Below are 16,541 nucleotides of genomic sequence, written 5' to 3' on the forward strand. Positions count from 1 at the left end.
TTTATACACAAAAAAAAACTGTCTCCATGGCTTATTTGATGAACGTGTGATGAGTGTCGGAAAAGATGATTTTTGGGATGATTTTGCGCCGTAATTACACTTTAATCCTCCAGTTTATCAGAAACATTTTCACTGCAGGAAGGTGTGAAAAGACTGTAATTTGTGAAGTAACTAAAGCGACAGTAGTGAAGTAAACAAATGTGTGGATCCAATTCTGATGTCAGCTCTTCTCTTGGATGCTAGTGTCATTGATAAACTCTTGACCAGCATCAATATAGTTTTAGTGGTTTCTAGGGATGGTGATATTGTAACAGTACAAAATAAGGACAAACTTCTTTTTTTTACTGGTAATGAGAATCATGTGGAGGTTGTCCATTAGTTCAAACCAAAAATGAATAACTTAAAATAAATACTTTTTCTCTTGTTTTTGACCCAACAAAACAAGATTTATTTGCAAAAATCAAACAATTTTAGAAAAAAATCATGTAAAAAAATAACATTATATATTAAATGGGTATTATTCTATTTATATATTTTATTAAAATACGTAATCATTTGAAAATACAGTTAATATTATGTATAAATACCAAGTCTGTATGGATCAAAACGAGAAGATTTTACATTTAGTTCCATAAAAACAAAGTCTGCTATGATTGAAATACCTTCACGCATGCTTCTTGTGTACATATTGTATTGATATTTAAATGATATATTTATTTTAAAGTAATCATTGTTCTTCAGGGGGCGTCTTACCCCGGTTCACCCGACAGCACCCGCCTCTGCAGAAGCCTGAAGTGTAAGATGATGATGTGTTGAGTCAGTCACGGAGAAGTCTCCGCTGTCAGCTCCACACACACCGCTGGATGCTGCTCTGATTATTATTATTATTATTATTATTATTATTATTATTGATTAAAGATGTTAAAGACTTAAAGATGACGGATAAGACTCAATAAAGAGGCGGTAACAGCTCATCTGAAGCTGGGCTGTGAAGTCTTGGTGAGTATCACTTTGTTTCGCAAGTGTTTTATTTTTTATTATCCTCATTATTGAATGTGCGCTGCTGCCATGATGTCGCTTTATTGTTTACACAGCTCTGTTTAAAATGTAGCCTGAACCCCATTTAATATGAAAATGCAATAAATGGGACAGCAACCAGGAGGGGAATTTAAAAAAGTTACCACTGTTTTTCAGATTAAAAACAACAACTTTTGCGTTAAGATCATTTTTTCTCAATAAATCTCTGTATTCACAAACATGATAAACCTCATTTATGTGTGGATTATTCCTTGTTTTAAGGTAAATTACAGCAGCAGCAATGTGAGAGACTTATGAGAAGACAGTTACGGATGACTCATGGCGACAATGTCCCAAACATGGACCCTCTTCACTGCGGTGGCTGTGCTGGCTGTGCGGCTCTGCACAGGTGAGATCTACCGTGTGTTCAGAGCTGATGGGGTTTGAAATGCTTTCATCGTGTTATCTGGGATAAGTCAGTGGGTGCACGTGGAAATACTTTCTATACAAACCTATTTAACATTAACTAAACTAGACTACTGTCTCATGGGACATCACAGCTCAATGGCACGTCTGCAGAAGGTAATAACTCACTTTAAAACATTTAATTCATGCTTCAAAACATAGTTATTGTGTCGATAAACTGGTCAATGCGACCAAAAATAGATGTTTTATCATCATGTGCTTTACTGTAACAACAGTTGTGGAAATGTTTCTTTTGTGCTCATATCAGTTTTTTTCTTCTGAGTGCTTTTGTGCATCCCTCTGAACTTTTAAGATTTTGATTTCTAAAGTAAGTTTAGTGGGAAAAGTCGATACTGTTCGATGCTGACAGATAATTGGATATGCACATTTGTATGTATACAGTAAATTAAAGTGAAATACCGGCGCAAAATCATACCGTGGTCTTTTTCGGCACTTATATTTATCAAATAAGCCATCGAGACAGTTTTTTTCGTGCATGAACTATTAGCAGAGAAATCCAAGAGAGTCGCTAACAGCCGGACGTGGCTAACACTGATTAGCTTGGGGCAGTACGGTGAAGGCATTAAAACGTCTTTTTTAACCACTAATGCTGCTAAAAATAACAGCAAACCTCTGCAGCAGCATGAGAAGAGTCCCTTCACAGTAAACAAAGCACCAACAACGTAGTTAGTGAACCCAGAGTTTATTAAAAGAGTGTTTTAAAGACTTACCAACTGTCCCCTGTACCAGCTCCTCTCATAGTAAAGTCCATTCAAGTCAACTATCAGAGTCAATCCCAAAGGAAGGAGCCCGTTGGTGCTTTGTTTTATGAATCATCTACAATGATTCAACTATCAAGAAGATGAGAACTGTTTGTTGTTTGTTTTTGACTGAGTGTCCAAAGGTTTGGCGGTTCGATCCCCATCCTGCCCTTCTTGTGTCATGGTCGTTGTGTCCTTGGGTAAGACACTTCACCCACTTTGCCTCCTGTGAATGTGCATGACTGCTGTATGTTTGAGGAGGTGGTCGGAGGGGCCGTAGGCGCTGATTGGCCTCCACGCTTCCGTCAGTCTGCCCCAGGGCAGTTTACCACCACCATGTCTGTGTGAACGAAGGAATCGAACCTGGACTCTGTAAAGCGCCTTGAGAAAGGCACTATATAAATCAAAGCCATAATAGTGATGTTTGTAAAAATGTGTGCAGCATAAAGACGAGGTGTTTCGTGTCATGCAGGTGTGCAGAATTACATTTCCTCATCTGCTAACAAATCCGCGCCCATTGTCTTTCTTGCGTTCTCATAACTGGACGATGTGAACACGCAGTTTAAATGAGTCACTGTTTCTGCTTTCAGGTGAGAAATACTGCTCCATCTGGTCCAGCGCTGGATCTGTGGTGCAGCGACACTCCAGTTTTAAGATGTACTGCACTTTTAACTGCAAGTGCAAGGGATTCATGTACAGCTACCATCCGCGCACACGGCAGAAGCTCGACTATGAGAATTCTACAACTATTTACTTGAATGTGGTTAACATAACCAAGAAAACAACATACAGCTGTGAGTGCGGCTGTCATTCTCCTCTGGACCCCTGCGGCCTGGACATCTCAGCTGGATGTGAGTATAAAAACAGGCAGCAGGGAAAGCATCTCTCACACATTTCACTAACAAAGACCACGCCAACACAGACAAGTTTAGAAGAGTTTAATGCACATCGTACAGACCGGTTTCGAAAACAGTTGGGCCGCTGCTCATTCATTCATTCATTCATCTTCAACCGCTTATCCCGGTGTCGGGTCGTGGGGGGGCTGGAGCCGATCCCAGCTGACATCGGGCGTGAGGCGGGGTACACCCTGGACAGGACGCCAGTCTATCGCAGGGCAGTTGGGCCGCTGTGTGAAATGTAAATAGAAACAGCATGTGATGATTTGCAGAACGCGTTCACTCAAGACTAAGCAAGAGCACAAACACAACGTATCAAATGTTGAAACAGAGAAATGTCATTGTTTTATGAAAAGCCCATTTTGAATCTGATGCCAGCAACACGTTTCAAAAGAAAAGTTGGGACGGTGTCGACGCAAAAAAGCCTGGAAAGGTTGTGAAATGATAAAAGAAAACACCTGACAGAACATCTCTCAGTGAATTCAGTTAACGGGCAACAGGTTACCTCTTTTTCAGGAAGGCACCATATGGTAAATGGACTTGTACTTATATAGCGCCTTTCTAGTCTTCTGACTACTCAAGGCGCTTTCACAGTGTTAGTCACATTGGACATCTACATACCATCTAATCTAACCATTAACACCACATTCACACACCCATGCGCAGCAATTTGGTGTTCAGTGTCTTGCCCAAGGACACTTCGACATGTGGACCGGGGGAGGTGGGGATTGAACCGCCATTCTCTCGAATGGAGGACGACCCACTCTGACTCTGAGCCACAGTCGCCCACTGTCGATTTTAGCACCCAGGCTCTTTATATTAAAAGAGCCTGGGTGCTAAACTGGCCTGCCTGCAGACCCGACTTTAAAAATGTTTGGTGCGTTATGAAATGGATGTTGGGATGAGGGGCCGGTGTCGCTGAAGGTGGGAAGACAGTCAAGACAGATGTCCGTCCTCCACAGAGCTGGGTCTGTCTGACGTTCCTGTCTGTTATAGGGAAGGTTTTCAACGCCACCGTACTCTACGGGGGAATTGTTGGGTCTCTGTAAATCATAAATAAGTCATAGAGTGTGGTCTTTACCTACTCTGTAAAGTGTCCTGAGATAACTTTTGTTATGATTTGGCACTATGAATAAAATTGAATTGAAATTGAATTAAAATTGAAATTTAATTGAAATTGAAATTGAATTGAAATTGAAATTGAAATTGAAGACAGGAGGGAACTGAGTGGAGACCCTATAGTGGAGGACTTGTCTCTTCGTGCAGTTGGGTCATGAAAGTGGTTCCTATGTTCAAAGAAAGAGAGCGATAAAAGAAAAAAACATGTGATTTGGGGGGAAGGGATGTGAAAACTGAGCTAAAGGGTTAGGGAAATGGTATGCTGCATGTGTCAAAAACGACTCTATGGTAGGAACGCATTATTAGCCCTGACACTTGCTGAACGCAGCCTGCAACACGCGGACAGTGTGAAGATAAAGCAGAACCAGCCGTGCCTCTTTTCTTCAAACAGCTCTTGTAGCTTGAAAAGTTAGTCATGCCTTAAGACATGAAAGTCTCATCTTGAAACACCAAAACATCCAATTTCAATTTAATTCACTATTCACTTTCAATTAAATGTTATTTAAAGCGCCAAATCCTAACAAACGTTATCTCAGGACACTTTACAGAGAAGCTCCTTCATTCCTTATATAGGAAAAATAGTCTGAAAACGGCTAAATTAAGTTTTATGGCTAGGTTCAGGAAGAAATGCACACAATATTATCAACACAAATACTTGTTCTGAAATGGCAAAAGACGGAAAACACTTTCCTGTTTGCTGTTGCCAGTAGTGGCCTCTGTGACTATAACTCAATATTGTCAGCTAGATGTCTTCGGGCTGGGACTCTTATCAGACGTAAGAGGTATTGGGCGGATTGGACAATGGGCAGTCGTTTTGCTAACCACTTCCTGTTTTATGGTGAGACATGGAAATTTAAGACGCCGCCATGGCCACGCCAATAACAAAATCACCTAAGCTTCACCATTTATCTTTGTAAATGTCTTTAGAGCGCACTGACCACATTTGAAGTCGATCAGGTTGAGTCCTGGAGGTTTAAGTCCACCACCTGGAAATGTCCAAAAATGCCCTCAGATTGCACAGTAATATGATAAATTGCAGACTTCCTGTGGGGTTTAGAGTATGGTTAAGAGACTTTTCTGTACGTACACGCCATGCAGGTGAAATGATCATCAGGGGCTACTTCCTTGAAGTTTTGTAGGGGGTGCTATCGAGTCATTTTGTAACACCCAAGCACGAGACCTGTAAAATACAAAATTTCAAAGGTTTTAATTCAGACCCTCAAAAAATGTGATTTACGTACAAAATAATAATAAGAAGAAAAAAGACGCAATTTCAATAGGGTCTACGCTGACGGTGCTCAGGCCATAAACATTTGTATTTTTTGAGGACACAAGCATCGATTCTCCGTCTTCTTTGTCCTTCAGATTTACCAGAACGCCCTGAAAACATCTCGTGCATCTACAAAGTCAAAGATAACGAAACGGGAGTCGTGTTCTGCAGCTGGCACAGAGGACGAGATACTTTACTCAGGAATAGTTCGGTTCTGTGGTGAGTTATAAAACAAATCTGATTACAGAACAGTACTACCACATTGCTTTTGTCTACTGTCAAATGTAACGTGTCTGTGTGTGTTTCAGGGTGAGAACTGTGTCTGGAAACAACACAGACGCACCAGTGCGGTACGAAGTCTCCAGTAAGGGAACTGATTTACCCTCAGCTAGTTTCACTGTGAACAGCTCTGTCCAGATGATCTCTGTGCGGGTCCAAACGCAGAATCCACTCGGCTCTGCAGAGTCCATCACCATCAACTACACCCTCAGTGACATCGGTAAGACAGCAGCCCGTACCAGTCACCCAGTCCAGTGTTTAATGAGGTGCTTAGAAAACTCTGTATAGAAAGTGTGTGTGTTTCCCATGGGGCAGTGTCGAGTTACGATCTGAGCTCTGTGGGGTCTCTAACACCCATCATCATCATATAATAAAATGGTTATCTTTAAACATTTTACTAGAACAACCTCAAGATTTCTTTATTTTTTTCTCTGACCTTTCCACCGCTCGACCATTTCTCTTTTTCAGTTCTTTATTATCCATTTAGTTTGTCTTCTCATTTAACTCCACTCTTCCTGTCCTGATTTCATTTGATTATTTCCTGCTTGACCTCTGACATTGCGTGGACGGATCCAGTTGAAAGGGTGGCGTTGTGATGTGCCATATAGGCATGGATGCATATGGCAAAAAAGAGATTACGTGGTGAGCCGTAACTGGAGATTTTTGTTTAAAATCAAGTCAAGTAGTCATGTAGTGGGTGTCCACTCTCTTTTATTTTATTAAAATAAGTCTAAGCACACTGTAAAAAGTGATGACGCCTTCTATCGGGTCGGTGGCACTAGACTCGTCATATGATGGCCGCGGCAGCAGTGTGTTTTTAGCTTTGTTTCTCTCAGTTTACATGGTTTTTTTTTTGTTGTTTTTTTAAATGAACCTTTATTTTACCAGGAAAGTCCCATTGAGATTAAAAACCTCTTTTTCAAGGAAGTCCTGGCCAAGAGGTAGCAGAAGTTACACAGTTACAATATACAGACAACAAATACAATTGTAAAAAACAGTTGCATGTAAAGAAGGTCGTCTCAAGTGCTCAAGAAATTTAGTTTCCAGTCTTTTTCCAGCTTGTTCCATGTAGGAGGAGCAGAGTACGGAGATGGTTTGGCTCCAGAGACGCCCATGCGTTAATTTAAACAGAGCAGATTTGGGAAGGGCACAGTCCCTGGATCTTCAGTGGGCATGAGGACGTGTTGGCTATGAGCACATCCACTTGTTTGTAAGGCATGAACTCACAATAACATGACTGGAACCTTAAAGCGTCTCTAATCTTAAAGTTTCTGATGGTTGATGATCTGATGTTACAGTTTTCACCTGCTGCTTTTATAGAAGAAAAGTCATCTTGTGCATTTTGCAGCCTGCTCAAGATTTATGTTTTTGTGTTGGTTTGAGCAGTGATGCCGTCGACTCCTGTTCTTCACCAACCGGAGTGCTCCTCCCGAGAGTGCATCATGGATACGGGGCATCTCGAGGGTGCTGCACATCTGGAGATCCAATACAGAGCAGAAGCACAAACGTGGACATCTTCTCTAGAATCAGTAAGAGGTCTTAACTGTCTAATCAGATTAGTGCAGATTTAGGACTTTTCAATAAAATGCTGCAGGACGTTACTTAAACCTTTAAAGGCATACAGCCCCTGCATCCTCAGACCTCACAGGGCTGCTGCTCATTCAAAGCCAAAGGCCGATATGAGTGTCAGGTTGATGTTTGCAAAGGTGGACTCAAAATGTTGCATGCAAGCTGGAGCATGGATGAGTGAATTTAAATTCAAGATTGAAGAAGCTTTATTTATCCCGAGGGAAATGATTCTGCAGTTTCAATACAAAGATGGGAAAGTATCAGAGTAACAATAAGCTAAAATAAAATCGATTAAAGTCGCAGTCGGGAACATTTGTTTGATCATATTCACTGAAGCCGACACCATGCTCCGACAGAACAACATACATCATTGCTTCTACGTGCATGTAGAGCTTGTTGCTTGTTTTGCAAAAACCCACCGCGCCCGTTTCATCCTGTCCACTCAGCACAGTTCACAGTTCGTACACACGCCACAGATCCCACATCCCCCCTCATGCATGTTACAATATCACAGACACACGCCTCAAGCTAGGCATACGCTAAATGACGTTAGCAATTACTATCTATGAGTAAGTTAGCCAGCCAGCTCTGTGTAGCGTCTACTCCATGCTGTTTATCAATGAGAGAAGAGACGGCGCGTTCACAGGAATCTGGTGCACGCGCACTGACGAGCACTCGATGGGAGGGAGTGGAGGAGCTCCGTGGTAGAGGGGGAGGGGCGTGAGAGTTGTAAACATTTAAAATTTGACTTAGTCAACTCGATCTGCCCGACTTTCTGACTGCAGCTTTAAAATGAGATTATAAACAAGACATTTTCACTTTCAGGGTGAGAAGAAAAGTTCAGTAGAGGTTCGGTCCATCTCCTCTCTGGAGCCCTTCACGTTGTACCATTTCAGAGCCAGATCCAGATTCAGCACCGGCCTGTGGAGTCCATGGAGCACAAACGTTTTCGGCCGGACTAAAGAGGAAGGTAAGCAGTTTTAACCTGCAGCTCCTGAAGACTATTTTTGCACTTCATGAGTGAAAACACCACTGATTCTGTCTATACTCAAACAGATCTGAACGGAGTCAGTACAATACCTCTGCGGCACTTTATCTATGCACGCTATCAGATAATGCAGAAATGTTTCATTTCATTTGGGTTTTCTTTAGGCAGTTATCAGCTCACCACTGACTGTCTGCACGATACATACAAACCACTGAAACAGGCCTTATTGGTTTGTGTGTTGAGAGCAAAACATTCAGTGTGCACAGTGACTTACACTGAGATTACAACATGTAATGAGTAAACTGCAGTTGCATCTTATTGCATATGCGTTAGACATTAAGCCAGAGTGAAGAAAACTGACATGGTAAAGAAGACAGTGATGCATCATGGGAAATATCGCTGCATATTTGATGATGGTGTGAAGATATGAAGGTCCGTTTCCTGACATGTAAGATATGAATGTGCAGCAGCGACACATCATCAGATTCCCACACACAGCCAACAGGAGCAGAGGTCAGAGTAGAAATGGCAGAAGATACGTTTTGGGTAACATGAATTACATACGTATGCCTATCTTCCTCATTCTCCTGGATAAACACATTGTGGTTAAGCCACACATGTGATTTCTGATCTTCCAGGCAGCCGCTGGTTTCACCAGGGTGGTATGAAAATCACCTTACCGAGGTTTGAAACAACAAACAATTAGTTCTTATGAAAGTAAGAACATCTTTACAGGGATACTTCCGATTTATTGAAGTGTGTTTGTATGAGGTCCTTAGTTCTCAGTTAAACAGGGAGAAAAACCAACACAGAGGCTGTTTTTAGCCTGATTCAGACAAGATTAGTTTAATTTGGGGACTTGGGGTAAAATAGTCTTACCTCAGGACGTCTGTAAATGGGCAATACGCACCAGAGGTATTCTACCAGAGGTGGGATGGGTTGCTCGATTTACGTGCTATGTCACCTCCCAGTCTCCATGTGTGTGCTACGTAGCTTCCTAATTATCCAAAATTAAATAAATATGAAACTAAAGGACAGAATTGATTATCTAAAAAAAGTGATGAGTGCTTCTTCAAGTGCCTCCATGCTAAAAAAAAAACATGTGGAAACTACGTATTGACGGGATATCTACATATAGTTTACAGAGTGTTGATCAGACGGGAATGTTTTACCTGAGGTATACTTTTGGGTGAAATTCAGCATATTTTTTACTGATATCACGGACATGACTCTCCAGACAGGACAAAAAAACCCTGGTAAAAATGACCTTATCCCACGTCCCCACATTAAAACTAATCCCGTCTGAACAGGGCTTTTGGCACCTTTTCCTTTCTTACAGCCCTGTTTAAGTTTATGTGGGGGGGCTGAAGTCATCCCCGCCAGACTCAATTGACAAAAACAGCAACTCCTGCAAGGTAAAGAATTATTGTTATTGTCAACAGGGTCTGGTGGCTTTGATGAGAGCTAAGATAACGGCTTAATTTACCCGCATACACTTAAACAGAGATGCTGACAGCAAGGTAAAGATGTAAAATGCCCAATGTAATATTCACTTAAACTGATACGTATTTTTTTTAGGCGGCTAAAATATGTTTTACTACTTCTTCCATCCACAGCAGTGCATTTGTTAGTACGACAAAAAATCTGAGCGAACCCTTTAGTAGAAGTGCAAGAGGTTGCGGATTTGAAATCTTAACCCTTGTTTTTTGTTGAAATTGGCGTTACCTTCTCAGTGTGTGGGCTCCCACAGACCCCACTGTTGTTTGTGTAAAATGATAATGCAAAATCAATGAATGGTTTACTTTAAATACCTTTTTCCTTTTCTATTTACCTTATTAAAACCAAATATGTTAAAGTTTAAACAGCTGGGATCGGCTCCAGCCCCGATAGGGACAAGCGGTTGAAGATGAATGAATGAATGAATTAATGTTAAAGTTAAAACCCTCTTTGCAAAAAACTGGGCTTTCAGATTGAATGAAGATGATTTTCTCCATGTTTAGAGAGGTTTAACTCCCCATTATGACTCCTAGAGTATAAACACAGTTGTAAAAACTCCAAAAACAAAGAATACTAATGGATTAATTCAGCTAACACTTAAGTCTCAGTTTTCCAACAGCGCTCGAACTCACCAACATTGAAGTGTTCTTCACATAAAAGTGACTTTTCCATTCAACTTTAAAGTACCTCTTAACATGCTTAGACCATGTTCAATGTCATCGGTGTTATCTAAAGTGTAACTTCAAGTACTTATTTAATTATGTGTTTTATTTGTCACGTTTCTTGGAAGTGTTACTAATTGCTGTCAGACTTGAGCTCACAGAAGAAAATGTAACAAAAATGCAGATTGGAAGTTTGTCTTTTAAAGTTAGAAATACCTTTGTGAGAAATGTAACTTCTATAAGCATCTTTCACACATTCATTGAAACAAAAAACACACGTTTACGGTCTGTACGTAAAGTCAAACACAGTCTTGAGTTCAGTATTATTGTCCTGTTATTGTTCCAGCTCCTGCCAAAGAGTTGGATGTGTGGTACGCTGAACCCGCCTCTGACTTGAAATCCCTCAGAGTTTATTGGAAGGTACGTTTTTGGATCGGTTGTGAATGAATGCTAAAGGATAATGAACGCCACACCGCGCACTGCTTCATGTGTTCCCTCTCCCGCTCTGTGTCTGTGTGGGCGTGCGGTGTTGTCACCATAGTAACACTTTCTGATCTTCCTGCTTCTCTACTACTTTCTGCACAAAGGTCAACCCTTGACCGCTTCTAAGGTGACACACACTCGCACATCCCCACCCTCTACCTTACACACACACACACACACACACACACACACACACACATACACACACACTCATTTAATGTCACATAGAGACAGTGAGAGAGATAAGTGAAACCTGACTGCAGACACCGCAGTTTCAGTTTACAAGAAAAAGAGGAGCTGAACAGAAATGATGTGTCTTGCGTGCCGTCTGAGTGTGTTGATTTTCAGCATCCTGTAAATCCACGGTTTGTTTTTCTTGCAAACATCTGGCTTCGAACTCTCTAATTCCCTTCTAAACGTCTCTCTGACTGCAGGAGCCGAACATTTCCACAGCTAGAGGGAAAATCGTAGAGTACAGAGTCAGAGTTGACAGCCCAGACTCTGTTCTGGTCTTCATCACTAACATTAGTGCGGACGCCAGGAATTATTCAGTCCCGTTCTGCGCCGAGTGTAAAGTCACAGTGTGGGCTTGCAACTCCAAAGGTCCGTCCCCTCCTGCCAGAATTACAGCCCATCACACAAAAGGTAAAAAGCAAACTGTGTATGAATAAAGGCTAATGTTTGAGTCTTCATGACGCCAGGACCTGCCTCCTTTTGCATGTGAGCAGTCTTGTAAAAAGGTTACAGGTAAATATCACATGCGTTACGAATACTGAGGGGGAAGTTGGTGTCTTTATGATTCTCTCTTTTAGTAAAGGTGATGCCGTTGGAGCCGCCTCGGAACGTGCAAGTTACTGCAAACAACCGCAGTGTCACCATCTCCTGGAGAAAGCACCACACTGCACCGCCACACGCCGTGCATGTGGTGGAGTGGTTCCCTGAGGGCCGCAAGCTGGAGGAGCTCAGATGGATCCGACTGAGCAGGAACGACAACCGTGCTGTTCTTACAGGTGGGACTTTCTTACCTTAGTTATCTCCAACATGTAAATACATTGACACGAGGAGTTACAGTAAACACTCTCCTTCTCTTGACATCAAAAAGAGAGAGGTTAGAATTGTACTTCGCGGGGGGGCTGGAGCCGATCCCAGCTGACATTGTGCGTGAGGCTGAGTACTCCCTGGACAGGACGCCAGTCTATCACAGGACACATAGAGATGAACAGAGACAGACAACCATTCACACCTACGGGCAATTTTAGAGTCTTCACTGTGGGAGGAAACCGGAGTACCCGGAGAAAACGCACGCAGACACGGGGAGAACATGCAAACTCCACACAGAAAGGCCCAGGCCGGGATGCGAACCTGGAACCTTCTTGTTGAGAGGCGACGGTGCTAACCACTACACCACCGTGTAGCCAATCTCAGAAGAAACCACTTTAACCTGAGGAGGCAGCAGCTAATATGACTCCTGCATTAGTGAAACAGCACCCCTCCACCAATCTACTGGAATTTACACTCTTTTTCTATACCTCTACCTTTCTTTCTGCAGGTATTAAGCCGTTTGAGTGCTACCAGGGAGCGGTGCATGTTTTCTACAATGGGAGCTCAGTGAGTCGCACCAGATTTACAGGCGTCACCTCTTTGGAGTCAGGTAAGATCTAAGAAGAGCTGAACAGTGTTCGTTAGATAATTTTTTATTTATTAAACCCATAAACACAGAGTTGGTAAAAAAGTCTTTAAAGATCTGTAAATAACTAATTTTCATTTTTTTTAAATGTGTAATTTTCACATAATCTGGTATTTCATCCGCACAATCAGTCGGGATGATAAAGGATTCAGGAGTCTTTGAATTTTTGAAAGTGCTTAAAAACTGCTTCACTCTTGCTCTTAAAAAGCTGCATGAACCTTGTATAAACATAACAAGCAGCAAATCCAGTCAGTAAAAGCAGTATTTAATCATTTCTAACATGTTGAATAGTCTTTTTGGCTTCTGCCTGTTGTCTGCAGCCCCAGCAGCTGGTCCCCCAGTCCAAGAGACGGTTGAGGGAGATCAAGTGAAAGTGACCTGGGCAGAGATTCCCAGGGGTCAACGTGGAGGTTGCATCACCAACTATACCATCTACCTAGAGGAAGGCAGCGGACTCCTGAAGCCTCGTAAGAACCGTTTATCTTTACTGAAACAGCTTTACACCGAGGGTGATGGTCTGTGCTTTGTAGCATGAATTATTTGACCGCAGACAGCCGCACGTGTAACTGTGTTGTGTTAAATGTGTTTCAGACTCAATCCCGGCATCAGAGACGACGCACATCATCAGAGACCTGCCTCCAGCCGTCTACAGCCTGTGGATGACGGCGTCAACCGCTAAAGGAGAAGGCCCAGCGTGTCAGAAGGTCAAGTTCTTCATCCAGCGTAAGCTTCTTTATTTTTTATTTATATATTTAATATATTTTTTAAGGTTACATAGAAAAAGACATCCATACAAAGACAAAATAGCAGTATAGTTTGGCTTTCTTATGATTTTTTTGACACACTTTTCTATGACTTCTGACTTTTTCCAAGAAATTATGCCAAGACTGCTTAGACAGGCTATCCTACGACTGATTTAAGCATTTTTGGACATATATTTTAATTTTTTTTACTTTTTCGACATACTTAACCGTGACTTTTTAGATAAACTTAACCGTGACTTTTTAAGACTTGTTCGACATACAGTACTATAACTTGTTTTTCGGGCTATGGCATTTTATGAGATGCTATTCTTCAAACAGGAAGGAAATCTATGTAGTAAAGACAATCGTTTATTATTATTATATATCAACATTATGTTGATAGGAGTCGTAGTAAAGCAGGTCAAAAAATTCATAAGAAAGTCAGAGTATAGTTTGTAAAAATGTCAAAAAGAAAATCATAAATCAGTAATACGATAGCCTGTCTGAAGCGGTCAGAAGGAGTCATGGCATCATTTCTTGAAGGAGTCAAAAGGTCATATCAAAGTTATAAGAGTGATAAGTGAAAAACAGGAACAGATTTTGTAAAATAAGTTAAAATCCTGTAGAGGAATCCTGCTGGAAAGCTTCAGTTCCTGCTGAAATTTGTTCCAGGTTAAGAAAGAGTGTTAAAAAGACTTATTTATTCTGTTCCCCAGAGATACATACTCTACTCTACTCTACTCTACTACATACTCTTATGTCTGTGCGGCACATATGAAGTCACTTCCTGCTCTGCCCATTACCAAAGAAATAGGCATGCATCCAGCTGTAAAACCACAAGTTGTGGCTTTAAAATGTCAGTTTTAGACAGATCACACAAGCAAGATATACCGTGTTAATAAAATGGGGGGCGACTGTGGCTCAGTGGTAAAGTGGGTCATCCTCCATTTGAGAGATCAGCGGTTCAATCCCACCTCTCCCAGTCCACATGCCGAAGCATCCTTGGGCAAGTCATTAACCCCAAATTGCTCCTTGTGCTGCGCATGGGTGTGTAAGTGTGGTGCGAATGATCAGATTAGATGGTATGATCATCAGTGTGAATGGGTGAAGGTGCCGCAGATAAAATAACACCAAATAAGCCTGAACACAAGGTCCATGTTTCACTCACATCTAATGGTTTTCCTAAGCAAACTGATTTTGCTCGAGACGATGACGACGCTTCTGTCAAACAACTTTAAAAAAAAAAACTTTTTTGATCGATAATTGTCTCTTTTTGACCTTCTTTTTACTATTAATCCACATGTGTATGCTGCAATCTTACATCTCCCTGTTTCACTGGCACTGTTGCAGAGGAGACCAACCTCCCCCCGGTACTAGTGTGTGTGTGCGTCGTCGTCCTGACCGTGTTTCTTCTGGTGTGTCTGTACCAGAGTTCAGCAGTGAAGCAGAGGTATGTGGGCAACTCTATGGGTTCATAAGTGAAAGTTCACACCTTTTCATTACTTGTAAATCAGCCGTTCTGCAGAAAACACACTGATCCCGTTAAACTTTTGATGCCATGTTGTTTTCCACATCCCCGTCAGGTTCTGGGTTTATTTCCAGTGCCTCATGCTCGATGATGTGCCAGATCCCGCAAACAGCAAGTGGGCAAAAGAGTGCACCCAGGAGAAGGTAGTTACGTAAAAGTGGATGATAAACAAACTCCTGTAAATTGCAACACTGTTCAGAGTTGAAGCCTGAATCTCTGATCGAAACAGGGCAAGATGAACCTCCAGCTGCAGCCGAGTAACTCCAGCGTCACCAGTGAGGAAGAGGAGCCCATCCTGGTGGACGTGGAGGAGCTGCCCGCGCAGAGCAGTGACATCTGCACGCCTGCGCTCCTTCCTCAAACCGGCCTGAGCCGCGAGACGGAGACACCGGTCTACCCTCCGACCACCTACATCAAGAGTTTCTCCCAGGACTCGGATAGCTCCGACCACACGCAGACCTCTCTGGACACCAACACGACCGTAGACTACATCTCCACACACGGGCTGGGAAACCTGGACGAGGAGGATCAGGACGAGGAGGAGGAGGAGGAGGAAGAGTTTGAGGAAATGCTGGGTTTCTTCCCCAGTCACAACGTCTTCAGTACGGAGTTCGGAGGGAAGTTGACTCTGAACGCGGTCAAAATTGACTGCAGTGACTTCCTTCAGAACAGCTGAAACCAGAACTCTTTGGTGAGACGAGGTTTGAGTGAAAACTGTTTTTAGAGGAAGAGGAAACTAAAGGAAAGAGAGCCGACACAAACACTGGATCCCTCGTATCTACCTCCTTTCCCACTGGAATCAGAACTGTAACAAAAAGCTCTCGCTGAAGTCTTCCAGAGCTGTTGACGTTTTCATTTCATGCATTACCTTTGTTTCCTCTCCAGAGCGGCACTGGACACACTAAAACCATGACCAGAATGAACATGGCTGCAGAACTGAACTGAAGTATTTGAATAAAACAGCTGCACAGATTTAGACTCTTCACAGTAGGAAGTCACTTAACAATAACAATGGCTTTGTTCTGTTCATGTGTCCCATCAGACACGCCGGTTACTCTAATGATTATCGAACCCTGTGACGAGCAGCTGCGTGAGATGAGCAGATCTTTAGAGTTGAGTGTTTTTGGATCTGGAAAGCCTCAAACGTGCAGCAGCTCCAGGAGCAGAGACCACTGTGCCATGACTTTTTTATGTTCTATGGTATTTTGATGGCTCATTATAATGCCGTACTAAATTATGACTTTTGACATACTAAATTACTTTTTATGACTTTCGATATACTAAATTATGACATTTTATGACTTTTTCAACATATTCATTTTGGACATTTTTAACTTTTTGGACATACTAAATCACTTCTTTGAGGGGCGGCAGTAGCTCAGTCCATAGGTGACTTGGCTGGGAACCGTAGGGTCGCTGGTTCAAGTCCCTGTGTGGACCATATATGGAGCGTAGACTGGTGGCTGGAGAGGTGCCAGTTCATCTCCTGGGCAATGCCGAGGTGCTGTTGAGCAAGGCACTGAACCCCCAACTGCTTGGGGCGCTGGTCACTGGCAGCCTCGCTCTAACATCTCTCC

At 42.3% G+C, this 16,541-nt stretch overlaps 1 protein-coding gene across 1 annotated transcript; it reads left to right on the forward strand.

Moving 5' to 3' along the window:
- Positions 1–865: 865 nt before the first annotated feature.
- Positions 866–16,206, forward strand: il12rb2 (interleukin 12 receptor, beta 2a). The gene is made up of 16 exons (XM_083940234.1): positions 866–999; positions 1,300–1,426; positions 2,834–3,094; positions 5,624–5,747; positions 5,837–6,027; positions 7,194–7,336; positions 8,202–8,346; positions 10,870–10,943; positions 11,441–11,651; positions 11,819–12,016; positions 12,556–12,657; positions 13,014–13,160; positions 13,285–13,416; positions 14,787–14,886; positions 15,020–15,107; positions 15,194–16,206. Exons 2-16 carry the CDS (start codon positions 1,357–1,359, stop codon positions 15,638–15,640), a joined length of 2,433 nt encoding a protein of 810 aa, XP_083796360.1. The 5' UTR covers positions 866–999; positions 1,300–1,356; the 3' UTR covers positions 15,641–16,206.
- Positions 16,207–16,541: the final 335 nt, after the last annotated feature.

Source organism: Echiichthys vipera (genome assembly GCF_963691815.1).
Source record: "Echiichthys vipera genome assembly, chromosome: 3".
In the NCBI taxonomy this organism is placed as follows: domain Eukaryota; kingdom Metazoa; phylum Chordata; class Actinopteri; order Perciformes; family Trachinidae; genus Echiichthys; species Echiichthys vipera.